Source organism: Rhipicephalus microplus, chromosome X (assembly GCF_043290135.1).
Source record: "Rhipicephalus microplus isolate Deutch F79 chromosome X, USDA_Rmic, whole genome shotgun sequence".
Lineage (NCBI taxonomy): Eukaryota > Metazoa > Arthropoda > Arachnida > Ixodida > Ixodidae > Rhipicephalus > Rhipicephalus microplus.
This window is the reverse complement of record NC_134710.1, coordinates 257,608,093-257,625,680: the sequence shown is the minus strand read 5'-3', so window position 1 is coordinate 257,625,680 and position 17,588 is coordinate 257,608,093. Positions and strand designations below refer to the sequence as shown.

The window sequence follows — 17,588 nt, the reverse complement described above, 5'->3', positions numbered from 1 at the left end:
GTAGCAGTTTATACTGATTCACAAAAGCACCTACTATATTTTCAATCATGTAGCAAGGCTAAGGTGTTTCCACTATGGTGTATAAAAATAATAATTTTGATATTTACTCTCCGACAGACTAGACCAGACATTCATTGCCACTCTTAATACATTCTATCAAATCACAAGTGGCACTACAGCTAGTGGTCCTTCCAGGCAGCAGCAGCAGCTCTACTGAATATGCTGTGGAATTACTGGATTGCTCGTACATGTGGTCTGCTGCGATGAAGCAGTGGTTATGGTTCTCGGCCACTGATCCAAAAGTCATGAGTTCGATCCAGGCCGCGTGGGTAGCGTTTTGGTAGAAGAGTATGGCGTTTCTCATGATCATATTGTGTTTTTGAATAAAATCTCATATATTATAATATTACTCGTACATGTGCATTTTTATTCATTACAATTATGCAAGCATTCCAGCCATGGTGTGAAACAAAGAAAACGTGACGTAGGTTCAGGTTTAAGTTCAACATAATCCATTTTGCTCCAGTTTAGTTCTAATTTAGAGGAATAAAGGTACTGCATTCCAGGTGTTCTACACAACTATAGTAGGATACAATTAAAGTCTTGAAAGGCCCCGCCCAGATGACTGAAGTGCCGATAGTTTCTGTCTATAAAGAAACAGTCCCACTTGTGCACACGCCAATGTTCTCGAAAGACGGGTGTCGCCAACCATTCGGCTCAGAGCGTCAGTCAGGAGTGCATGCCCATTAGTGTAAGCGTTATGCGTGCGCCTTTGAGGAGGACGCGGAATTCTAAAATTGCGTCTCATTATAGGACAGGGTAGATTTGGAAATGTGGTTAACCTTAGATGAATGAAAGCAATGACATATGGTGTGCTGTCATGTGGAACTTGTTGGGTATTTTTATAATGCACTTCATTAGTTAATTGTGATCAGTTGCATAAAATTTTTACTAATTTTTCTCCCAAATGCATTTTGTCATGTAAAGGACATTCAAAAACATATATATATATATATATATATATATATATATATATATATATATATATATATATATATATATATATATATATAAGGGAAAGAAGTGTATACCTAAGGGCTCGTTTTTCCGTGTTTTAACACAATATAATGAGATATAACAAACAGTAATGCCAAGGAATGTACAGGGTAAGTTATTAAAACCAATGGAATGTAAATAAGAAGAAAGAAAAGTGGATGAAAAAATTACCAACTGTGAGCAGGAATCGAACCTACGACCTTCGAATTACGCGTTCGGTGCTACCACTGAGCTACCACGACAGCTATCTCCCCAGCCACTTTATTGGGTATCTATGTCACTTTAAATGTGGGAGTGTCAGTCAGCACCGAACGCGTAATTCGAAGGTCGTAGGTTCGATTCCTGCTCACAGTTGGTAATTTTTTCATCCACTTTTCTTTCTTCTTATTTACATTCCATTGGTTTTAATAACTTCCCCTGTACATTCCTTGGCATTACTGTTTGTTATATCTCATATATAGATATAGATATATATATGCAGGCATGGTGGTTGAGTGGCCGTAGCGTTGCATAAAGTCTAGTAGATCCTTCGTGAGCGGTCACAACGTGGTTTATTTCGACGTTTCGGCCTAGAGTCTGGCCTTCATCAGGAATCAGGAAGGCCAGACTCTAGGCCGAAACGTCGAAATAAACCACGTTGTGACCGCTCACGGAGGATCTACTAGACTATATATATATATATATATACATCCTGCCCACGGCAAGTTATCTTTTCACCCACTTTTTCTTTCTTCTCATTTACAATACAATTGGCCTAATAACTTTCCCTATACCTTCCTTGGCACTATTGTCTGTTAGATCTCATTAATACTGTGTAAACACAAAAAACGAGCCCTTAAGTATACACTTGTTCCCTTATTCATTAACGAGGGTCTCGTACTGGCAGACTTGGTGCCTTTAGGTTGTATACGAGAAACTATTGGTCAGCTACCAGTTAGTAATAAGTTCACGTGCTACGTGACGCCAAACAGGCTCATAAGGAGTGTGCCACACTCGCCGCCATGGCTACTAGTGGCACTGACTGACACTCCCACATTTAAAGTGACATAGATACCCAATAAAGTGGCTGGGGAGATAGCTGTCGTGGTAGCTCAGTGGTAGAGCATCGAACGCATTATTCGAAGGTCGCAGGTTCGGATCCTGCCCACGGCAAGTTATCTTTTCACCCACTTTTTCTTTCTTCTCATTTACAATACAATTGGCCTAATAACTTCCCCTATATCTTCCTTGGCATTATTGTCTGTTAGATCTCATTAATACTGTGTAAACACGAAAAACGAGCCCTTAAGTATACACTTGTTCCTTTATATATATATATAGAGAGAGAGAGAGGGAGAGAGAGATGAAATAGATTATTAGAGTTTCTTTTGGCTACCGTAATAAATAATAATAAAAACGCCAACCACGTAAACTTTAACTGGATCCATGTGTGGGATGCGAGTTAGCGGCAATATGTTTCACTTTTTCCTTTTTCCTTGGTCGCCTCCGCTGGCGGCGCGTCTTATCTACCCCTAGTAACAATGCATGGATTACCCGCCCGCTTCCAGCGGCTCTCCGTCGCTCCTTTCTTCTTCTTGTCTGTTGCTTGCTTTGTTCGCCCATTTGTCTCCTTTTTTTCTTTTTTTTTCTTTTTTTTTCTTTTTGGGGGTCTCCAAACTGTGAGGGTGGCCCTCTGCTGCTGAAACTTGTATCATTCCGCTTAGATCCTCTGAAGAAGGCTGGTCCACCAGCCGAAACTGTTAGGATTACATAAATAAATTCTTGTTTTGTTTCCTATACTGCACTATTCTCGAAGTTTATAATATATATATATATATATATATAAAGCTAACAAGAGAAGTTATATGCTGCAGAAATGTTGGCAAAATTTCACTATGTTGTAACATAGCCTCGTAACAAATTCAATCTCTCATAAAAACATAATTGAGTGATTACTGTTCTGATGGACAATTTACGCCTTGTTGGTTTTCCCAGCGTGTGCACCCAAGAGTGACCACTGTTGAAAGTGGGGGGGCTCAGCCCCCCCAAGTAGAGCACTGCACGGGCCTGATTTTTCGGCCCAAGCCCAGCCCAGGCCCGCTTTATGAAGACTGAGGCCAGCCCGAGCTTGAGGTTCTAAGCCCGGGCCCGGCTGTACATGATCGACCCGAGCCCGGCTCGGGCCTGAGGTTCCAAGTCGAGGCCTGGTCCAGGCTCAGGTGTTCATTGCTAAACTTGCTAAGCTCATGATTAGGCCCGGCCCGAGCCCACTAGAGAATATTAGTTGTTGACAATGATTATTGAATATTAGTTTAATATTAGTGGTTGACTATGCTTTGCGCTTTGCAACGGGGAATCAAAGGGAAAATTCAGTGTGCTCATGCGTTGAAATGTTGCTTTGCCCGCGGTGACAACTCAGTGGTTAAGCTGTCTTGTTGGTAAGTAATAGGACGTGGGTGCGATTACCGCGGCCACGGCGGCCGCATTTTGATGGGGCGAAAGGCAAGAACACCCGTGTACTTATCTTTAGGTGCAGGTTAAAGAACTACAGGTGGTCGGAATTAATCCGGTCTCCACTAAAGTGTGCCTCGTAATCATATCGTGGTTTAGGAGCAAGGAATATAGATGAAATGTTGCCTGTATGTCACATGGCAAGTCATTAAAGTAGCAGTATAGGGAAAATAAAACATAGCAACAAATTTTATTGAAAAGTATACAACTAACATGAAAAAGCGGATAGAATCAAATGCCGGACATTTTCATTGATTCTTTTTTCTACACTCGCGTTAGAAACTATATTTACACAATTTTTTAAGAGGATCCTGATTAATAATTTCTTGCTGGAAGATAAAAAAACTTTAACGTTATATATTGTGAACAGCTACCAAAAACAGATGAAATGTATATTTTTCGTATTCTAACGCTGTCACGGAAACGTAACTACCATTTACAATATAATTATATAATCAAGCTGCTACACACCATGCTTGATGCTATTTCAGATACAAGGTTTCACCCTTCTTTGTGAAATAAAGATAGAAAATACACTTAAGATAACACTCAATGACACAAAAAGACTGCACTTGAAAGCGATGCCACAGGAATATGGATGATCTGCAAAAAGGCCAGAAAAAGGCAAAACTCTAGATGTTCTTGTGTGAAAACAGCAAGTTGTCCAGGCTCTCCGGCTTCAAGCAGGTCCTCCTGTCTTGGAGTACGTACCCAGCTGCACTAAAATTGCATTCGCTGCTGGCTCTCGTGGATGGGATGCAAAGTACTTTTTTTGCAAGAAATGAAAGCCCAGGGTATTTCCTACGATGGGCTTGCCCCCATTTAAGCAGTTTTTCAATGTCCTCACTCGAGTCACTGTCCCGAAGGTAACTGTCAAGCTCACTGTCGGATGGTTGAGTTTCCGCAGCATTGTGCCACTCCTTAAATTCGTCAAGGGACGTACGCTTCGCTGGGGTTCATAGTCAGGATGATCTGTGCTCGTTTATCCTTGTGGCAAACGCAGATGTACATCGATTATCAATTCGTGTACTCTGTCATGAATACTTTTCCTCTCCTGCTCATCAAGAACGCGGAGATGGCGGAAAGGCGGCCACAAGAACGTTGCCGCATTGTGAAGTTCTTTTATGGGCATTTTTATTTGAAGGAATTCTAGTGTCCTAGGCTTGAGCTGGCACGCTTCTCGTGAGTCTTTTGAGTCAGCAGTAAGGTGCTTCTTCAGTTTTGTGTAGTACAGGAGGTGCCACCTAGCGGGGTGCAGTTGAAACAAAAAACGTCTGCAATCTCGAAGCCAATGGCGGGGAATCGATCAATGGCCATTGTTGCTGCTGTGGCTTCTGCTGCTTTCGGTCTGCTACTACTAGTGCAGTAAAGCCGGGCAACATTGTGCATGGCAACAGTTAGTGACGTGACTGGTCCGGTCGGTCCGCTTCTTGAGACTGGTAATTAGAAGTGCGCTAACCCAATGAAGACCACCAAAACATGAGTTTATTTTTAAATAGGCCCTTTCTTGGCACAAAAGTAACACTAAAAGGTTTCTGGACCACTATTGCAACAATCAATGTCGACTTAATAGTTGCCTTTAGTGTCCCTTTAAATAAGCAAAGTGGAAAAGGTAGACCTGCTTTAGGAGCTCACGGGAATACACCAAATCAGGGAATACATGGGGATAAAGATAAGATACAATACAAAATTTGAGAAGCAATGGAGAGAAATGGGGGAGGAGAGAGAGAGAAAGAGGTTCAGGAAAGGAAAAGACGCAACTTCTGCAGCCCTAATTGGGAGAACGGCTCAGCACCTGTAGGGGAGAAGGGAAAGAAGGCATTAAAGATGTGAAGAGAGAAGAGAAATGGTGTCCATGACCAAGGACGTGGCGGGCGGCTTCTATAGCCGGTTGTCTAGTCCAGTGTCTTCAAGGAAGTGAAGAACCGCCTTAAAGACCTGGGTGTGGTGTCGTGCAGGAAGAAGGTCTTTCTGTGTAGCTGCGGGCAGACCGTGGTGGCGATGTCTGACGAGCAATACGCCGCGTTGTGTGCGATGCGCTGGACACACAACAGGTGCTCGATGGTTCTGCCCTGCACGCAGCGCACGCAGGGGACGAGGCTCTGCCAAGCCGATGACGCCGGGCCGGAGGCCAGGAGCAGCCGATGCGTAAGCAAAGTAGCAGAGACCTCTCCCTCCTGGTGAAACCCCGGTCAGGCAGCTGGGTTGGTGGTTCCATCTTTGCTACACGACCATCAGGGTGGCAGCGTAGCAACAGCCTCCTCAATGTGAGCCTCGAAAAGTCTGAGGCAACCACGGTATGGCACACAGGAACGGCGAAGTGATGTGCTACTTTAGCCAGGGCATCAGCCTGCTCGTTTTTCTGGATTCCCGCATGAGATTGGATCCAGTGCAGGGAAACATCGACGCCACTGGCAAGGAGGGCGTGCAGTTTGGTGATGAGCGCTTGCATTGGGAAGCCTGCCCATTCCGGCTTTGCCAAGGCCAGCAACTCAGCTCTTGAGTCGCACGCGACAGCCACGGGGCACGTTGGGGGGGTTTGCTGCCAGGAGGTCAACTGCCAGGTGGAGACCGGCCTTCTCTGCAGCGATAGAGCAGGCCGCAAAAGGCAGACGGCAGGAGACCATCCAACCAAGTGCTGGAATATCGCAGGAAGCTGTGGCCGAGCCTGTGTCTGGGATGACGGAGCCGTCTGTGTATGCAATAAGCCTTCCAGCCAGCTCTTCTTCTATCTTGGAGGCAGATGCCTGCTTGAGTGCGCAAATGAGTGAGCAACGCTTAGAGAGCCCTCCCAGACCAGTGTTGATAGCCAGTGGTTTTTCTGTTGGCGGGGGAAGAGGGACGGTTGGAGGCACCGGTCCCACAGCGGCTTGATAGATCTGCAGCAGCTCACCCATCCGAGATCCTGGTCGACTTTGCAGCCGGGCAAGCAGGGGGCACCCATCAGGCGCATGGGCTAGCCAATCAATGTGTAGAAGCCCACGTTGCTTTAAGAGCAGGGAGAGAGGCCAGACACCCGCCTCTGCCAGAGTGGCTGGGACTCTAGAGGACTGCGGCAGGCCAAAGACACAGGGAATGAAGCCCCTATGCAGTAACTCGAGGTGCTCCAAAAGCCGCCGATGAAGTGCTACCCCAGGAAATGCGTACAGCAGCTGTGATGTTGCTGCTGCTGTGTAAAGACAAAGAGCCCAGAATGGTGAGCAGCCGCGGCCACTGAAGAAGATGCCCTTCACAGCCTTCTGGGTTCTTTTCACCATGCATATGGCTTCCTTGACTGGAAAGGCCCAAGACAGCTGATGGACAATGCGAAGCCCGAGATTGGTCACCGCACTCTCCCACGGTATTGTGGTGCCCTTGATCGTTAGACAGGTCACTCTGCTGCGTGTTCTTGGTCTGGGGTGCACAAGAAGTGCCTTCATTTTGACAGGAGAGACAGCCAGACCTACAGATGCGACATGGCTGACTACACCATTCAGTGTTCTTTTCAGGCAAGATCGGAGAGTTCACAGATTTCTGGTAGGGCCCAGTTCCACAAGGCGACGTTGTCAACGTATATGGAACATTGCACTGGGTAGGTACGGCATGCCATCGAAGGCATTCTGCACGTCCAAAAGCACTAAAAGGGCCACCTCTTTAATGCTTCTTGTATGCTCCAGTGCTAAGACGATGTCACTAAGCGAGTCTTCTATGTAGCGGTGGTGACAGAATCCAGTCTGCTGCTCGGGAAAGTAGTCTAGGGCCCTAGCAATCCACTCGAGGCGGGCCAACGTCATTGCTTCCATCACCTTTCAGGCGGCTGAGGTAAGAGAGACAAGTCTGTACGATAAAGGGGTCGACGCTGGCTTACACGCTTTTAGGATCGGCACGAAGATGGCAGTAAGCCAGGACTCTGGTAGCTGTCCGCTGTTCCAGATGTCATTGAAATAGTCAAGCAGCTGGGCCTTCTCACTGTATGCCAGAATGCGGAGCATCTGTAACGTAATTCCGCCCGCTCCCAATGCGCTTCGCCATTTCTAGCGGTTGAGAGATGCGGTCAGTTAATCGGGCAAGAACGGTTCGTTGCACAGGGCTGCCACTCTCTCAATGGTAAAGGCAGGGTGGTGTATATGGGGTATACATACTGGTCTGTCAAAGAGCCGGGCCTCTGCTGCTAGTCCTAAATCGACTCGCCATGAGGTCCGCCAGAGCGAGCTCCCTGAGGACCAGAGAGATGGGCACGGCAAGTATAGGCTGACAGATGGCTGGCCCGCACTGCAGCGATCGCAGAAGCCGCCACGCAGTTGAACTGCGTTGAGAGCTCGAGATGGTACTGCAGACACCCTCCAGCTTCGCTTCCATCGTCTGTTTGCGTTGCGTCTACAGACAGCGTCCAGTCACCTGAAAGCTGTCCAATCTTCTGCCATGGAACTGCGGATGGCATGGCACTCGGCCCTTCTCCGCATGGCCCACAACTGTAGCTGCTTGAGGTCAGGAATGGGACGTCCGAGCTTGGTTCTCGACTTGACGGTAGCCACCTTAGCACTGTCGATTACATGCTGCAGGAACTCGCCCTCCGCAGGAGTCACACTCAGTCATCGAAATATGCCCCAATTGACCATAGAGCAAACTCGGCTCCTGGGGGAGGGCACAGTGTTGGTGTTGAGCGAAATTGGAAAGTGATCTGATCCCCAGGTGTCTGGACTGATTGACCAGGTGCATGCACAATGCTTTCTCGACACACTAATGTCAATAGCAGTACGCACGCCTCTGCGCACAAAGGTGGGCTGCCCAGTGTTCAAAATATTGAGGCCTGCTTGAAGGATGACATCCGCAGTGGCTCGGCCTCGTGCACAACATCTGTCTCCACCCCAGGCAGTATGGTGACCGTTCAAGTTCCTGCAGAGGAGAAAATTACGGCCAGGCGAGCAACTAGGGGAAGCAGGCTCGAAGCGTTCCTAGGTTTGTTGGGACGCACGTAGAAGCTGGCCACAGTGATGTCCCAGGAGCCTAGATGCACTGTTACAGCACAACATTCCAACGGGTCACTTGTGAGGTCATCAACACGGTCTATCGTGTGTGCGATAGAGGTATGCATGTACCCGGCATGTCGAGCGGCGTTTTGGGGATGACCATCCACCAGGCATGGCTCATCAGAGCATCCAGAGACAGTGCAGGATGTGGTACTGCAGTAGCCGACAAATCCAGGCAGCCGTGGAGTCTCGCTAGTGACGTACATTTCCCGCAGAGCGAGTACATCGTACTCGTCCTGAAGCAAGCTCTGTTTAACTTCGAAGTGCCGCCACCGCAACGAGTTGATGTTCCACTGGAGAACACGTGGACGGCGGCTGGGCCCTTGACTAGCCATGATGGCTGGAAGTTTTCCGCAAGCCACCGGCCTGGAGACAGATTACTTTCCGCGGACTGTGCGATGGGAGGAGTTCACCGACCGCCCGCAGAGTGAGCTGCAGTGAGGCGATGATGGCGCCTCGCGGATCATCTCGCAATTGTGACACAGCCTCAGCAGAAAGCGCCGCAGCAGGTGTAACAGGAGATGCATTAGAATCAGTACTAGATGGCACCGAACGGGCATAGCCTGCTGGCGGGCAGGGGTTGGTACCGGGCGTGGTGCACTGGAAGCGGCTTGTGCATATGTTCGCGTGACTGCGTTAGCAGGTGGGCCCGTCTGCTGTCGGTGATTTTCTTCCTGTACCATGGCGCACACAGCTCGTCTGGAAAGCGGTACCGAAGAGGAAGCCAGGATGGTGGCCGCCTTGCGTGCCTCTTGCCATTTACAACAGGTGGGAGTATTTGCTGCGTGGTTATGACCACAATTTACACAATGGGCTCTGGCACCGCAGCTCTCCATGAAGGGATGACTCTGACCACAATGTAGGCAGTATTTGGTGTACCTGCAGGTGGCTGTTGCGTGACCAAGGCGGCCACACTGCATGCGCTGCAATGGACGCGGCCTAGCAGCTAGGGCGCACCCGACATCGCAGCTTGAAGAGGCTCACGTGCTCTGGTGGGACGGGGCCAGCAAACAGCAGCGTGTCTGCATTTCCGCACCGTACCGCAGACACCCCCGGGACGCTCGACTCAATGCACTGCAGCAGCTCATGATCTGCAAGGTCACCTTCCACACCGTGCAGGTATTTCGTGCTGTATCCTTGGTCAGCAGGGATTTGGGTGGACACGAATGCCACAGAGCTCCGTGACAGCTTCTCCAGGCTCTCCCGGGAGGACATGTCGGCTGCCATGATGTTTCGGCCGCTGTTGACTCGCACCTTGATGACACCACTCCGTGACAATAGCACAGGTGCCAGCATAAAATGCGATCTTGGAACGCACTTGCTGGAACAGTAGCTTGTGGCGCAGAGCTTTCCGCCGTGCTGGCGCTGTGAGGAACCTCTTGTGTGCACTGTGGTTGGGACGCGGTTGCAGTGCCTGCACTCACCGCTACTCACCGCAGGTCGATTTGGGAGCTGCGGTGTACGATGTGGCCCACGGCGCTTTGACTTGCCCTTCTTCCTCACCGTGTTCATGGTCATCGGCTGTGGGTTTTGCTTCAGAAAAGCCGCAGCTGGGTGCTGCAGAAGTTGTGGCGTCGAAATCACTGTGCTCGGCTGAGGCATTCCACTACCATTTGCTGCAATCTGCACTGGACGCGGCAGTGTGTCACAGCTGTCAGAAGCATCCATATATGGCGAAGTTGGTGCCCGTTGCGCATGCTTGCGTGGAGTGTCGCAATCGCTCCCGTCTTTTTCAGCATTTTCAACTACACAGCGGGCCCTAGACAACATGAAAAAAAAGACAACCACATCAAAAATTGCACGACAGGGAAAATATTATGAGGATGCTAATAAACAGCCTTACCGAGGATTGTAGAAATTAAGGTTTCACTGAATATTTGGAGTCCCAATTCATAATATAAGTTGCTGACATCATAAGTCGTACATGCAATCAAGTTAGACGCGGGAGTTGCCATAATTATTCCAACACATAACATGAACACTACGAGCTATGAAACTTTTGATATATTAGTAGCTCTGAAAATGCACCGTGACAGTTCAAGCTTTCACGTGATATGTGCTGTATCATGTGCAATATGTTTTACCTGTAATTAAATATCTTCTTTTCTTCTGTTAGATTCGTGCCCCCGGAAGGTTTCAATAAATTTTGTCCGATGGGGAATGCGTCGTCCGCTACGAACACAGGTGGAATTAACGTGCACATCCGGTGAACTAGCCATCTTTACAAGTTCTGGCAGGCCTGCTTTTTTGTTGTCTATGTCTTTCTGCAGGAGTGTCGTTTGCCAGACACCTGCATCTTCTTCTGATCCTGGTGCACCAATATCAGTATACAAAAACTTGTAATTGGCATCAACAACGGCGAAAAGAATAACACTAAAACTTTTTTTATAGTTCCGATAAATTGTTCCCGATTTCGGCGGCTTCTTTATAAGCACGTGTTTTCCATCGATTGCTCCAAAGCAGTTCGGGAAATTCCATTTCTGACTGAAGCCTTCCATTACATTTTTCGACTCTTCTTCAGTGCAGAGTGTTCTTATGAAGTCTCCTCCTAGCTCTTCGTAGATGCGCACGTTTCATAAATATTGTCATTGACGCTAGAATGGCCCAGTCTAAACTGACAGCTGAGCGAATGCTAGCTCTCTCGTGCAACGAAAAACAAAAACAATGTTCTTAGTCAATTATTTGCGCCAGACGACAAAATGTACGAAGTGTACAAATACAAATGGTGCCCAGTTGTTTTATAGCGACAGTTTAGTAGAATATTAGCTAGACACATTTATGCTGAATGTTACAGCTACATGTACACAGTTGAATATGATTTTGAGCGTGTTCATATATAGAAATTGTGTGCCGCAGCGTGGTCACATGAAACTGGTCTACACTGGTCTTGCTTCTTTCGCATGCACAAAGGTTTCTGCAAAAAACATGCAATCGTGCGATACCTACCTGAAGCGAGGTATCGCAGCGTGACTTGCAGGGGTGTTTCTGCCGATATAGAATGGCGCATCACTGTGTCCTTCTTTCGTATGCGAGTTTCCACGCATGACAGCAGTTGCAGAAACTGCTCTCTGCTGACACGAAGCAGCCTCCGGTATTCTTCGTGGTCAGTTTTCAAGAGCTCTTTGTACAAAAGATCTTGGATGCCTAATTCTTTCCTTCTCACTCAGTCCTTTTGCCAGCAACTCCATTTTCTCCGGAAGGAATAACAGTCCTCGTCAATTTCACACAACGCGACAGCCATTGCAGCCAAGCGTCGCTTCCTGTCGGCGTCCACGTTGTCGAACCTGTCTGCTGGCAGTGTGCGCAGGTAAGCGCAGAGTCTGCGGTCGGGGGTTATCCGGCTGTTCTCTCCTAAGACACCATTCATCGTGTGAATGCGCCTGCTGGCAGATGATCCGCGGATTAGCCATCCGCGTCCACGACAAATCCGTATTCGGTCCGTCGTCTGAATGCCCCATTATGGGAGTTCACGGAGTCGATGAGCTCGTCATCTGTGGCCGCAGGTGGTGGTCAAGCGAGCACATTAGTGGCACTAGAGATGACTCGGGTAAAGTCTCCTGTTGTAAAGGTCCTGATGATCGTGCCGTCGGGCTTGCAGGTGGGCCCGGCAGCACAGAGACAGCAGGAGCGGCCATTATTCCAGCTGTAGCTGCTGAGGAAGCGACACGTCTCGGCTGCCGCAAGTCCACAACAGTGTGGCGTTTGCTTGGAGGGCCTCGGAAATTCAGAGCTTCTTATAGCTTCTGGTAGGCCCCAACAACGCAGCTGAAGCACTAGCCGAACGGCAATGGCAGTGGCGTGAGGCGCACGTCATGGGCGGTGCAGACTGAGCCATGAGCGTTCGGGCCTCACCGTGGAAAACATGCGGCACGAAAGCAAATGGGGGAGGAGCGTTGGGCTAGGAAGGTGTCCAGCTATTTGCACATGAGGAATGTCGATACAAAATGGAGGAAGCAAACCAGAAAATTGACGAGTAAATACTTAGAAAGCAGCAGGGGGCCAAACCAAAAAGAACTATCGGTTAAGAAAAAGGTGAAAGAAACGGAGACCGACATGTGGAGAATTGGCATGATTAAGAAGTCGGCACTAGAGATCTATCGAACTTTTAAGCAGAAAATTGACAAGGAAAAGATCTATGATAATACTCGGGGCAGTTCTCTACTGTTTGAGGCTAAAACGGGATTATTGCGAACCAAGATCTATCGGGCCAAGTATGAATTAAGGGGTAGACACGGTATGCAGTGCGTGAGGAGAGGAGGAATAAACTGCCGAACACTTGATAATGTTCTCTAAAGGGCTATAGTTCAGGATTTCAGTTCAGAGTTTTCAAAGCACTGGGGTTTAGGGACAGGGAGGGCAAAATAGACTTTAAGCGGGTAGAAATAACTAAAAGGATGTTATCTGATTGGTGGCTACAATCAAGGCACGAGTGAAATTTAAATCCTTCACTGCGAAGTGCCAGTGCTTACCTTGACCATTTAAAGAAAAAAAAAGACAAATCTAGTTTTTCGGTGCTATTCAGGACATTGTCAAATTCCGCCATTGATCAGTGCTAATTGGCTAAGTGAGCTGCTACGACCTCTCTTATTGGCTTAAAATGCCGTCATTACAAAATTTGACAATATGGCGGAATTCGACAGTGTCCAGAATACATGGTGGAAGGAAAAAACTGAGGAGAGGCCGTGACGTCACATTTTGTGAAGCTGGAAGTAGGGAAGAGTAGGAGCGCTCCTCCTCGCACTTGTGGGCACGCTCATCTGGTTGCTAGGAGACGATATCGCGTTGCGCTGGCCAGAGCGCAGGGACATCGCCAGCTGACCGAGCCGGAAAGCGATACATCTGATTGCATCGGCTAAGGAGCTGTGATGCCCTCGATAAAACGGGAACCAGGTGTCAGCTTCTACAGGTGAGTGTATGGAACTTTCTTTATGTACGTCGTACGTTATGATCGAGAGTATCCTCGCAGAACATAATGCACAATATTTCATGCGTCTCTATAGTGTTCCTGGGGTTTACTTACGGCTCTTGGTGACAGTTCTTGAACGCAATAAAACGCAGAGCAAATAACCACAACGCTGACGATACGGCGCAGCTAGCACCGGAATTTCTTTTTTAGTTCGCTTTGTCCGCGTCGTGATATCCCTGTGTTTCAATTTATTCATGAATATTTGTCCACGTGTCAATAATGTCAGCGAATTCGCGTACATTTATAATTGCCTTCGTGCAGGTTTCCCAAAGATCCTCGTCGAAGGAGGCTATGAATCGAGCCAACGCGACTGGGAACCAACGAAAGGGTCTTTTTTGTGCTCAAAACACTTCTAACCTGACCACTTCGCAGTGCCAGTGGCAGTTCACCTTCGCGGGGATGCCGTTCCTACTGCCGTAGGAACCTTTATTGGAGAGACATGTAAATTGACTGCATGCTTATACGTCGGTATAGTGCCCAAGCGAGTGTACTGGAAATGGAACAACGTTTTAGTGAGTGCAAGCGCTGCTATTGATTTTTTCGAATAAACTTCCAGTTTCGGGCTTCAAGTCTATTGAGCTGAATGCAAGAGAGAAACTGTGCAACTCGGCAGGGTAATCGCCGTGGACGTCTTTTTTTTTTTTTATCAGGTGAACCGGTAGCGTGCGTGACATACTTTAACAGTACCATCTGCATTGGCCTTCTTCCATAGAAGCATGTTGCACCTAGCTTCAGATTATCCCTTGCATCTGTGCGTCATAACATTCGCACCATAGAGTTTCATACAACGTGGCGGCGCTTCAGTCAAGCTACAGTGGGGTAGGGCGGTCGTTCGGGTACGACCGCTTCGAAGAGAACTTCGGTCCATATAAAACTACCTCGCACAAAACGCAATGGAATCTGAAGACATCAAGCAGCTTCGCAAATCGCCTTCTTGTGTCAAACACAATTGGGTTAGGCACGTCTTTCTACAGCAGCCTTAGTGAGAGCACCGGGCCAATGCTTTCCAATCGTCACCGTTGCGCGCGGAAACGGTTCACCACTGTCTCCAACATTAAGAGAGAAGCTGTCGCGGGCTTCGAAAACCCCTCGCGATAGCACGCTGAATGCCGCGCACGCAACCGTGACCACATACTCGCTGAAGGATGAACTTCTAAAACCTTACGTCATTCGCGAACACAACGATTGATTGATTGATTAGAACTTTATTTTGGTCCTGAGAAGATGCAGGGGAGACCCCGTGCCACCCGGCTAATCCCACGTAGGGACTGTCAAGCCGAGCTTGTCGGCCCAATAACGAGCACTCTGGACGACCAGGGTTTGATCCTTAACTTACGCAGCCCACCTTTCCTCACTGAGGGCGGGGCCGATGGCTTTACATTCCCACAACACATGGTTGAATGTTGCTATCAATCCACAAGCGGGGCAATCCGCACTTGGATACCGTTCCGGGTAGATGGCATGAAGAACCACAGATTTGCAGAGATTGATGGACATCTGCGATAATGAGAGAGATAGGTTAGATTTCAGATTCAGTAAGAAAAAAACAACAGTCATGATTTTTTACGATAATGAAGGTAGTGAGCTTAGACTACAAGTGGTCACGCTAAAGATAACAGATAAATACAAATATCTGAACCAAGACATATCGGGCCAAACACGAAGGGGAAGACACGCTGTGCATGTGCAGATGAGGAAGAAACTGCCGAACACTTGATAATGTTCTGCAGAGGGCTTCACCCTATAGTTCAGGATGATGGCGCAGAGTTTTTTAAAGCACTGGGGTTTAGGGACAGGGAGGGTAAAATAGACTTTGTAGAATTAACTAGAAGAAGGTTATCTGATTGGTGGCTAAAGTCAATGCACGAGTGAAAATTAAATTCTTCACTTGAAAGCACCAGTCTTTAACTTCACTATTTAAAGAAAAAAATACAACTCTAATAAATAGTTAACTAAGTATACGGCCAGGTGGCGCTAGCCGCCGCCCAATCTAAAAAGTAGAGTCCCATTCATTCATCCACCTATTTATAGGGTACATATTTCTTTCTTCAGTGGGTACAGCCACGTCCATTCATGTATACTCTAGTTTTGGCGCGCAGTCGTTGAAGCTCTTGGGCGAAGTGGTAGCGCTGTCAAGTAGATTTTTGTCGCTCGTTTGTTTGCTATTCCTTGTGATGGCTCAGGGCGAGGAAGTAGGCGCCTGCTTCCTGTGGACAGCCTATGATCCATGTGTTCAAGATGCAGTCGTTGAATTCGTTAAATCGGAAGCAGGACCTAACCGTCAAGTGCATATCTTGAGAACAGAGTCGCCTTCCGACGACCTAAAAACCTCTACACTCTTTGGATATATCGTGAACTCTATTCGTAAACGCGAACTGTTCCCTAATTGGCGTACGACCGTGCTGGCCATACCAGAACACTTCAAGGCTCTTCACTTATGCACCGCGCGTGTGAATCAGAGGTCAGGCAAGTTTTATGCCCTCGCAAGCGAAGTCATGTACGCAGACTTCCTTTACAAAGAGCACCTCGCAAGACCGGATGAGCCTGTGAAATCAGAGTTCGTGCAAGAGTATCTCGACTTTCTGTCGCATACCAACACGTCGAATGAATGGCAGGTCTTGAAAGTGTTTAGACGCGCCATCGAGGAGGACAGCATGTTTGCAGCGCAAGTTGCCAAGTCAGTTTACTTAGTGCACGGACCTATCACGACGCATTTTACCAAAGAATGTATCGAGCTGCTATTTAAAGGCAGGCAGCCCAGACGTATTGTCACTGAGGCGCCGCTCGATATCAGTGTCAACGAAGACTACGACATCAGCAACGTTAGCGTCCGCGCGGACTTTTCCGTTGTGCCCGAGCCTGATGCTTCTACCGTGGAGAAGTCGGACTCAGACTCCGTCGAATACAGCTTGCGCATCATGAACGCCTTCCTTCGCATCCTTGTGAACAGCTGTGACGAACTGGCGCTTGCAACTGCCATGGCTTCCCCCGTCTTTAAGCTGCCGCACGACGCATTCAAGGAACTGAAACGTCTCTCACTTCAGAAAAACTCGCCAATGTGTAAGACAGTGGTATCCTATGTGAAGCAAGCAAGGCTAGGCAGTGACAGCCTCGCAGCTCCTGAGTACTGCGCACTTAAACCGTACATTTGCAAGCTGGCTGCATTCGTTGACGTCCTGCTTAAGCTGCAAAACGTGGTGGAAAGAGGCCTGACAATGGTTGCCATCGAGGTCGTCATATGCACCATCGGGCGTTGTATAAGATCAGCATGTGGACACGGGCCCATCTGGAAGACTGTGCTTCATTGTCAGGCGAACCTGGTGCTGCTAGCTCGTAGGTTTCACGAAGAGGAAGACACAGAAAATCTGGATGATGCCAATGACGCAACGCTGGGCACTGCAGATTCTGCGAATACACTGCGTATTCTGCGACGACTTACAGACTTCCTGTCTACACGACACACCTTCTTCCGTCCTCTGTCGGTGATGGACAATCGCGATGCAAACAGTACACCGCTACGAATACCACACCTGCTGGAATATTTCAAGACGCCAGAGCCTGAAAGTGAGGATGATGGATATGATGTACCCCTGAAACAGCGCCTCTTGGAGCAGTTTGAACGTGAAGGGGCAACACATTTAATTGCGGCACTTCATGCTATGACAGACTCAGGCCACAAGAAGAAGAAGAGGAAGAGCAGCATTCGCAAACTGCCAGACAAGGACACTTCATTTGTGTCAGCTCAGAAGGAAGAGCCAAGTGTAGTGCAGAAGAAAGCCACGAGGAAGGGATCCTCATTACAGACAAAGCCTTCTGCTGCAAGAAAAGTAGCTAAGCGCAGTATTCTCGATGATATAAATAGTGCAAGCAAAAAACAAAGGCTTTCAAGTAAGCTCGTCTGTGAAGATCAAGCAAAGATAACATCATTTTTCACCAAGACATAGTTCATCAACAGCAAAGTGTTGTTTCATAAATTCATAAATAAAATTTATAAATAAGAGTAAGCTGTGTGCCTGTGTATTTCGGAATGCTTGCCTATTTGTCTGACCAGATTCTGCTCTAAAGCA

At 47.9% G+C, this 17,588-nt stretch overlaps 1 protein-coding gene across 1 annotated transcript; it reads left to right on the top strand.

Annotated features, from left to right (window-relative positions):
• The first annotated feature begins 15,564 nt into the window (after positions 1–15,564).
• LOC119161581 (uncharacterized) lies at positions 15,565–17,525 on the top strand. Its single transcript, XM_037414121.2, has one exon. It carries the CDS (start codon positions 15,696–15,698, stop codon positions 17,463–17,465), a length of 1,770 nt encoding a protein of 589 aa, XP_037270018.2. The 5' UTR covers positions 15,565–15,695; the 3' UTR covers positions 17,466–17,525.
• Positions 17,526–17,588: the final 63 nt, after the last annotated feature.